Source organism: Orycteropus afer, unplaced genomic scaffold (genome assembly GCF_000298275.1).
Source record: "Orycteropus afer afer isolate SDZICR_OR568_19922 unplaced genomic scaffold, OryAfe1.0 scaffold00461, whole genome shotgun sequence".
Lineage (NCBI taxonomy): Eukaryota > Metazoa > Chordata > Mammalia > Tubulidentata > Orycteropodidae > Orycteropus > Orycteropus afer.
The window spans coordinates 1,700,081-1,709,585 of NW_006922048.1; the positions used below are offsets into that span (position 1 = coordinate 1,700,081).

At 46.5% G+C, this 9,505-nt stretch overlaps 1 protein-coding gene across 1 annotated transcript in view; it reads right to left on the reverse strand.

Moving 5' to 3' along the window:
* The window catches only part of CATSPERD (cation channel sperm associated auxiliary subunit delta), a 141,432-nt gene that overhangs the window by 78,750 nt on the left and 53,177 nt on the right, over positions 1-9,505 (reverse strand). Inside the window, exons 4-6 of the mRNA XM_007954494.1 lie at positions 7,454-7,567; positions 4,487-4,570; positions 2,189-2,339 (exon numbers count right to left, since the gene is read on the reverse strand). Of these exons, the coding sequence (XP_007952685.1) occupies positions 2,189-2,339; positions 4,487-4,570; positions 7,454-7,567 (349 nt within the window). The remainder of the gene's footprint in view (positions 1-2,188; positions 2,340-4,486; positions 4,571-7,453; positions 7,568-9,505) is intronic.

Here is a 9,505-nt window from a genome sequence, read left to right on the forward strand (position 1 = left end):
GGTCCAGTTGTGAGGATTTTTTTTTTCTTTATTTTGAAATGTAATCCATACTGCAGATTGTATTCTTCAATCTTCATCAGTAAGTACTTCAAGTCATCCTCACTTTCAGCGAGCAAAGTTGTGTCATCAGCAGGTTGTTAATGATTCTTCCTCCAATCTTGATGCCACGTTCTTCTTCATATAGTCCAGCTTTTCAGATTATTTGCTCAGCATACAGATTGAATAACTATGGTGAAAGGATACAACCCAGATGCACTCTCTTCTTGATTTTAAACCATGCAGTGTTCCCTTGTTCTATTCGAATGACAGCTTCTTGGTCTATGTACAGGTTCCTCATGAGTACAATTAAGTGTTCTGCAATTCCCATTCTTCACAATGTTATCCACAATTTGTTATGATCCACACAAGCAAATGTTTTTACATAGTCAATAAAACACAAGTAAACATCTTTCTCATATTCTTTGCTTTCAGCCAAGATCCATCTGACAGTAGCAATGATATCCCTCGTTCCACGTTCTCTTTAGTATGGATTGCATCTCAACATAAGGAAAACAAAAATAAGCAGCATTGTGAAAAATGGAGAAAAAAATTGAAGTTGTCAAAGATTTCATATTACTTGGGTCCACAATGAACACCAATGGAAGCAGCAGCCAATACATCAGACAACATATCAACAGTGGGCAAATCTGCTTCAAAAGACCTCTTTAAAGTGATGAAGAACAAAGATGTCTCTTTCAAGACTAAGGTGCTCCTGACCCAAGCCATGGTGTTTTCAGTCATCTCATACGTATGTGAGAGCCGGACAGTGAATAAGGAAGACCAAAGAAGAGTCGATGCTTTTGAGCTGGGGTGTTGGAGAACAGTACTGAAAGTACCATGGACTGCCAGAAGAACTAACAAATCTGTCCTGGAAGAAGTGCAGCCAGAATGCTCCTTGGAAGCGAGAGTGGCCAGATTTGGTCTCACCTACTTTGGTCATGTTGTCAGAAGGGACCATTCCCTGGAGAAGGATGTCATGCTTGGTAACGAGGAGGGTCAGCAAAAAACAGAAGACCCTCAACAAGATGGATTGACACAGTAGCTATAACAATAGGCTTAGGTACAGCAAGGATTGTGAGGAGGACACATGACTGGGTGGTGTTTCATTCTGTTATACAAGGGGTCACTATGACTCAGAGCTGACTCTATGGCACCTACCAACCAACAGCAACTACAACTTTTCACTAAACATTCCAACGTACTTCAGGCAAACTGTTTGGTGCTTCACAACAAGGGTTTCCTTTCCTCCAGTGTCCTACACCATGTTCTTCATTTCCTTTAATTTTTTTTTATTTTATGTTACTTTTTGTTGCTGTTGTTGAGGATATACACCAATTCAATAGTTCTGTGTACAATTCTGTGACATCGATTACGGTGGAGTTGTGCAACCATTCTCACCCTCGTTTTCTGAATTGTTCCTCCTTCATTAACATAAACTCACTGCTCCCTAAGTTTCTTATCCAATCTTTCAAGCTACTGTTGTCAATTTGCTCCCATATACATAGCTCTTGAAAGAGCACAGTGCCCAAGGGAGACATTATTTACCAATAAAGCCAACCTGTTGCTTGGTTTAAAGAAGACTTCAAGGGATAGTTTTGGTTTAAAGTCTTAAAAAATGTTGTTGTGGTAAAATATATATAACAAAAACTCCATATGTAAATGAATCATAGCGCTGCAGTGGTTAAGGACTTGGCTGTTAATCAAAAGGTCAGTGATTCGAACCCACCAGTGGCTTCATGGGAGAAAGACGTGTCAGTCTGCTTCTGTAAAGACTGCAGCCTAGAAATCCCCATGAAGCCGTTCTACTCTGTCCTTTAGGGTCACTACCAAAAACCAAACTCACTGCTGTCAGGTCACATCTGACTCATAGCGAACCCTCCTTGGGTTTCTGAGGCAGTATCACTACAGAAGTAAACTGCCCAGTCTTCCTTCCAAGCAGTGGCTGGTGGGTTTGAACCACCAGCCTTCCAGTTAGCAGTCAAATGCCTTAGGCACTACGCCACCAGAGCTCTTAGGGTCTCTAGGAGTCATAATTGACTCAGCAGCAAAGGGTTTGGTTTTGGGGCCTGGTGTTATGTGTACTGTGTCAAGCCGAGAGCAGCCCCACCCAGGCCTTGGCCTTCCACCCTTCCTCAGAGAAGTGGCTCGCCTGCATTCCGGGAAATCAGCAGGCTGTTCTCAGACCAGAGCACCAAAATGCCTCTCTGATCAGGGACGATGTGGACATCAAGGGTTCCGTTGTAGTCAAAGGGCAGCCCAAAGCTTCTGTTGAGGGGATGTTCTGAGTACGCAAACTTGGCCTAAGAGAAAAAGACAACTTACGCTTGAGAGGTCATTACAGAGCAGCATGGGACTGTGAATGAACACATTACTGTTCACACTTGATCAGGCTTCCTCTAGTCTGGTGGGTCTCACCCAGCACAATTCTGCCCCAGGTGACACTTGGCACTGTCTGGAGACACTTTTGATTGTCACAACTGAGGGAAGCATGCTGTGGTTTGGAGTAAGCGGAGGCCAGGGATGCTGCTCACTACCCTGCAGTGCCCAGGATGACCCACCCCAGAGAAAGATCCCCTCCCCAGGCCCACGTTGTCTCCTTTGTACCTGCATTATCATAGGAGTTCATTTCCCAGGTTAGTCTCCTCCAAACCACCTGCACACACACCTCAGGTGCTGTTCCCAACAACCATTTTTTGAAGTCACTCGCAAATTGAGTGGTGTGTATTGTAATTCTCTAAGAGCTGGCTGGGGAGCTCTGGTGGCGTAGTGCCTAAGGCACTTGACTGCTAACCAGAAGGCTGGCGGTTCAAACCCACCAGCCACTCCTCGAAAGGAAGATGGGACAATCTACTTCTATAGAGATACTGCCTTGGAAACCCAAGGAGGGGTCACTATGAGTCGGGTCCGACTTGATGGCACATAACAACAACAATAAAGGGGTGGCTGTTTCAAGCTTAAACTCTTCTGTGTGATTTTCAAGGTGCTCTCTTATCTGTGTGTTATGGGAGACCCAAGAAGTCTCCCAAGTCCTTCTGATCACATTATGTAAGGTGGGAGTTCAAAAATCACCCCTGGTTCATTCATAAGTAAGCTCCACCAAGATACCCCTTTCCCAGAAGATGCACCCTAAGAAACACCACAGTTGCCGAGGGATTGATTCTGACTCATCGTGACCCCGGGTGTGCAGAGCAGAGCCGCTCCACGGGGTTTTCAAGGATGGGGCTTTTTGGAAACAGGTCGCCAGGCCCTTCTTCCACAGTTCCTCTGGGTGGATTTGAATCACCAACCTTTTGGCTAGTAGTCAAGTGCTCAACTATTTGTACCAGCCAGGGACTCCTTTGCCTACATTATAACTGACTTAGTACTTTTCTTCAAAGTCAGTTCATCTTGACTCATCTTTTCAAACTTAGCCATACCCTAGATGCTTTCATGGACTTTTTTGAATACACATTAAAACAGCTGCTAACAACTGTTTGACCTTCAAACGATCTTGTGCATCAGTGATACAGGCACCTACTCGTAGTTTACTCCAGTGCTCCATGCAGTGCTCGGCACCCAGCAGACACTATGTAAATGCATGACCTGAATGGACAAAGGAACATGAGGAGGGAAGGAGCCAGGGGTGGATGGGATGACAGGTGGGGGGTGGCTGGATGAACAGGTAGGTGGACAGATGAATAGGTGTGTAGATGGATGGACAGATGAGTGAGTGAGTGAGTGAGTGGGTGGGTAGATGAATGGGGGGTAGAGAGATGAGTGAATGGATGAGTATTGGTTATATGGGTGGATGGGTGGATGGGTGGGTGGATGGATGGGTGGATGGCTGGTGGGTGGATGTATGTGTATATAGTTAGATGGGTGAGTGGGTGAATGGATGGATGAGTAAGAGGACACATGGGTGGGCGGATGGATGGGTTACGACAGAAGGATGGAATGATAAATACATAGATGGATAGGTGGATGGTGTCTTAGCTCTCTAACGCTGCTGTAACAAAAATACCACACATGGTTGACTTTATTTTATCACAGTTTAGGAGGCTACTAGACTGAATTCTGGCTCTAGGGGAAGGCTTTCTCTCCGTGTTGCCTCTGCAGGAAGGTCTTTGTCCCTTTTGGGCTTCAGCTCCTGGCTCATCTTCGTGTGGCTTGACATCTCTCTTCCCCTGTCTCTGTCACTCAATTGCTTGTTTAGTCTCTTTCATATCTTAAAAGTGACTGAGTCAACTCGAGATACGCCCTACACCAATCCTGCCTCATTAACAAAGACAATTCATCCCCAAATGGGATTTTAACCACAGACATAGAGGTTAGGATTTAGAACACACAATTCAATCCATAACAGAGGGATGGATGAACAAAATGCTAGATGGGTTACAGGTATGCAAAGCTAAGTGTGTGAGTTTTGACAGACACCCAGGGTAGGCAAAGCCCCTCCAGGACAACTTACTTTCCTTCTGTCAACAACAAGCAGCCCGACCTGTGACAGAGAATGAAAGAAGAAGATTCCGCCCACAAAACCGACTAATTCTTTCTATGGAGCAAACAGAAAATATTGCATATAAATACATTTTAAAAAGCCAAGATGAAACCCACCACCATTGAGTCTGGGGAGCTCTAGTGGTGTAGTGCCTAAGGCACTTGACTGCCAACCAGGAAGCTGGCAGTTCAATCCCACCAGCCACTCCTCTGAAGGAAAGTTGGGCAATCTACTTCCCTAGAGATACTGCCTCGGAAAGCCAAGGAGGGGTCGCTGTGAGTCGGGTCCGACTCGATGGCATTTAACAACATCCACTGAGTCTATTCCGATTCATAGCGCCCCTAGAGGACAGAGTGAAACTGCTCAGTAGGGTTTCCAAGGCTGTTAATCCCCACAGAAACAAACTGCCTCATGTTTCTCCTGCACAGCAGCTAGTGGGTTTGAACAGCTGACCTTTTGGTTAGCAGCTGAATGCTTCAACCATCAGAGACATTTAAAAAATTACAGACATACTTTTAATTCTCAATTTAATTTCAGTTTTTAATCATCACTTTCTCCTCCAGGGAAACGTAATAGCTGGGGCAGAAACTTGAAGGAGGACAGTCTTGTTTTGGGGGGCACAGAGGAAGTGGGGTGACCTAGACTACTAGCTAGCTGCCCACCTGTGTCCTTCACACCCTGGGGTCTGATCAGTATTTGATGGGGGGGGGTAGACTTCCTGTCTTCCTCTGACATATGCCTAGAGATCGGAGGGGAGCCGTTCTCTGAGTCGGAAGGACACTTGCTCATCCCTTTTGCTACCCAAGGGTCCTATTCTCTCTTCCTGAGGGTCCTATTCTCTCTTCCTTTGTTCAAATCCCAGCTCTGCCAAGCTGTGCATGACCTTGGCAAAGACCCTGCACCTCCTTGAGCATTCATCACTATATTTAGTGTCTGGTGGCTACCAAGTACCACAAATTGGGTGGCTTCAAACAGTCAAGGTGTTGGTCGGGCCATGCTCCCTCTGAAGGCACAGGGGAGGCTCCTTCCTGGCCTTGTCCAGCTTCTGGTGGCTGCCACCATCCTGAGTGTGTAGACACATCACTCCAGTTCCTGCCTCCATCCTGACATGGCCACGTTCCCTCTGCATGCCTCTGTGTTCTCTCCACTTCTCAGAAGGCCACCAGACATTGCATTTAGGGCCCACCGTCCACCATAATCCAGTAGGACCTTGTGTTAACTGGTTACATTTGCAAGGATCCCATTTTAAATGAGGCCACATTCTGAGGTTCTGGGCAGACATGAGGTTTTAGGGGAAAACTTATTCAACCCACTACAGTCCCCTCTTCTGTAAAATGGGGGTGATGACTGTTTTGGATTGAATAGCATTCCCCAAAAAGATATGGTGGAGGTCTCAACCCTGGTACCTGTGAATGTACCTTGTTTGGGAATAGGGTCTTTGAAGATGTTGTCAGTTATCATGAGGTCATACCAGAGGAGGGTGGGCCCTAATCCAATATGGTCACTGTGGCACTTAAGTTGTATGCCAACTTGGCTGGGCCTGGTTTTGAGTGGCTGGCTGGGCAGCTGGATGTAGTTGTTCCCCATGATGACATGGGAAATCAACTCCATGGTGGATCTACCGTGAGCAGCTGAGTAGCTGCCTTAGGGATATGGTGTACTTCCGGTATGTAAGAAGACAGCTTTGAGAATGCTCTCTGAGCCTTTTGGCACATCCGGATCCCGCTTTGGCTGAGTCTTCATCTCAGTGGCCTGCCGTGTTGTCTGTTAATGGACTTGAATTAGTGGCCTGTAGCATTGCTTGATAATCTTGGGACTGTGCCACTTTACTTCACGACCTGGGGTTTGTCAGCCTCAGCAGCCAGCAGCTGTCTGAGTGAAGAGCAGCCTCCAGCTCCAGTGGACTGGGAGCAAGAGGCAGAGCTGAAGCCCAAGGTCAAGGGGCTTTCACCCAGCCCCTAGAGCTGGCACTTTGAAGTAGAGTTTCTAGCCTCCTAAACTGTAAGAGAATAAATCCCTGTTTGTTTCAAACCATATGTTTGTGCCATTCCTGCTAGAGCATCACTAGATGACTAAAACAGATATCAAGATACTTACTGGTGTTGAGTCAATTCTGACTCCTAGGGACCTGTATTACATATCAGAGTAGAAGTACCCCAAAGGGTTTCCAAGGCTATCATCTTTACAGAGCAGACTGTCACATCTTTGTGCCATGGAGTGGCTGATGGGTTCGAACTGCTGACTTTCGGTTAATAGCCAAGTGCTTAACCACTGTGCCACCAGGGCTCCTTGCCTTGCCCTGTGCCCACCTTCTCCCACCACCCCATCAACCCTGTTTGAGTTGCTTCAACCTGAAGCCTCTTGCCTTCTTGTCTTGCTTCCTAGACAAGGTGGTGCCTTTGGTCTGGAATTTTCCTAACCTGCCAGCCACAAGGGTTTTTTTTTTTAAATTTTTATTGTGATTTGGATTAAAGTTTACAAAGCAAATTGGTTTTCCATTCAATGATTCATACCCATGTGGACTCGCATCATGGACTGCAGTCCTCACAGTGGAACAGCACTCTGCCCACATCTTCCCCGTGTTTCTTGTTTCCATCTGTCCTTCCTCCCTTTCCTTTCTTACCTTCTGAGCTTGGTCCCTGGACAGATGCTGCCCTTCTGATCTCGTATGTTGACTGTCCTAAGGAGCATGCACTTCCCTGGTGTTACTTCTCACCTTACAGGCCTATTGTGTGGCTGAGCCATGTGGGTAATCTCAGTTCCAGGCCTGAAGGGTATCTAAGGGCTGCACTCTCAGGGGTCCCACCAGCCCCTATCAGACCAATACACACAGACTGTTAGCGAAGGAAAGTCTAGTTCACCCATCAACAGCTAATTACGACCCCTACACACAGTATCGGTGTGTTTATTTTCACTTCCTTACCAAATTTAACATACCTCACGGCCAAAGGTAAACTTCTCAAATGTGTATCCCAAGGTTTGTGAGTAGTATATGTTAGCCTGAGATATCACTTCTCCATACATATATGCAAAGATGGAATTACTTATTTTCTAGAGAAAGACACACAAAAATATGCACTTTAGAAGAAGACAGATGCAGGGACTCGAGCAGGTACATGTACACTGTGTTCACTGCACCACTGTTGGCAACAGCTAAAAGGTGGAAACAATCAATATCCATCAACAGATGACAGAGAAACACAATGGAGTATTATTCAGTCATAAAAAAGGGCACGTGCTAAGACATGGATGAACCTAGAAAGCATCATGCTAAGCAAAAGAAGCCAGACACAAAAGGGCAAATACTGTACGATAGCATTTATATGAAAGTATCTAGAAGAGGGGAGCTCTGGTGGCATAGTGCCTGAGGCATTTAACTGCTCACCAGAAGGCTGGTGGTTCAAACCCGCCAGTCACTCCTCAGAAGGAAGATTGGGCAATCCACTTCCACAGTCATACCGCCTCGGAAACCCAGGGAGAGATCACTATGAGTTGGATCCGACTCAATGGTAGTGAGTTTGGTTTTGGAGCTCTGGTAGTGTAGTGCCTAAGGCATTTGACTGCTAACCAGAAGGTTGGCGGTTCAAACACACCAGCCACTCCTCAGAAGGAAGATGGGGCAATCTACTTCCGTAGTGATACCACCTCGGAAACCCAAGGAGGGGTTGCTATGAGTTGGGTCCGACTCGACGGCACATAACAACAACAACAACATCTAGAAGAGGCAAAGGCACAGAGGCAAACGTTGAGGAGTGACCACCAGAGGGGTGTGTGTGTGTGTGTGTGTGTGGTGGGGAGTTAGTCTGAGGGGCGCTAAGTGTCTGTCCAGGGGGAGGAAGACATTTGGGGCCAGGCAGTGGTGAAAGCTGACAACGTGGTGAGTGTAATTAACATCACTGAAGTGTACACTTAAAAATGGTTCAAATGGCTAATGTTTTCTTACACACAGTTTACTACAGTCAAATTTAAAAGTGAAAAGATGGCCAACACCAGCAATCTCATGCTTGGGCATTTATCTTTGAGAAAGGAGAACATGTCCATGCAGAAACGTACACAAGGACATTCACAGGAACTTTATTCAGAATAGCCTCCAAGTGGAAACAATCCAAATGGGGTATGTCCACACCATGGGGAGCTACCTTATTCAATAAAAACATGCAGTAGATGGGGACAAACATGGATGAATCTCCGGAGAGTAACGGAGTGAAAACAGCTCATCCAAAAGCATCCGTGACTCCATGGATGCTACATTCTTGAAATAGTACCACCACAGAGATGGAGAAGACACGAGTGGTAGTCAGGGGGTAGGGACAGAGTCGGGGCAGAAGGCGGGCATGACAACAATAAAGGGTTAGCAGGAGGGAGAGCTTCGTGGGAATGCAACAGTTCTGTGTCTTGATGGCAGCATTGGTTACATAGATCTACACGTGACAAACAGCACAGATCTGTTGTTGTTGTTGTTGTTGTTAGGTGCCATTGAGTTGGTCCTGACTCATAGCGACCTTATGGACAACACAGCCTGGTCATGTGCCAGCCTCACAGTCCCTGCTGTGCTTGAGCCCATCACTGCGGCCACTGTGTCAGTCCATCCCATTGAGGGCCTTCCCTTCTTCACTGACCTTCCACTTTACCCAGCATGACATCCTTCTCCAGGGACTGGTCCCTTCTGGTACCATGACCAAAGTAGGTGAGATGAAGCCTGGCCACTCTCACTTCTAAGCAGACTTCTGGCTGCACTTCTTCCAGGCAAAGTTGTTCGTTCTTCTGACAGTCCATGGCATTTTCAGTGTTCTTCACCAACACCACAACTCAAAGGCATCAACTCTCCTCTGGTCTTCCTTACCCACTGTCCAGCTCTCACATGCATATGAGGCAACTGAAAATACCACGACTTGGATTAGGTGCACCTTAGTCTTCAAAGAAAGGAGCTCTGGTAGCATAGTGGCTAAAGCACTTGACTGCTAACCAGAAGGCTGGTGGTTCAAACCC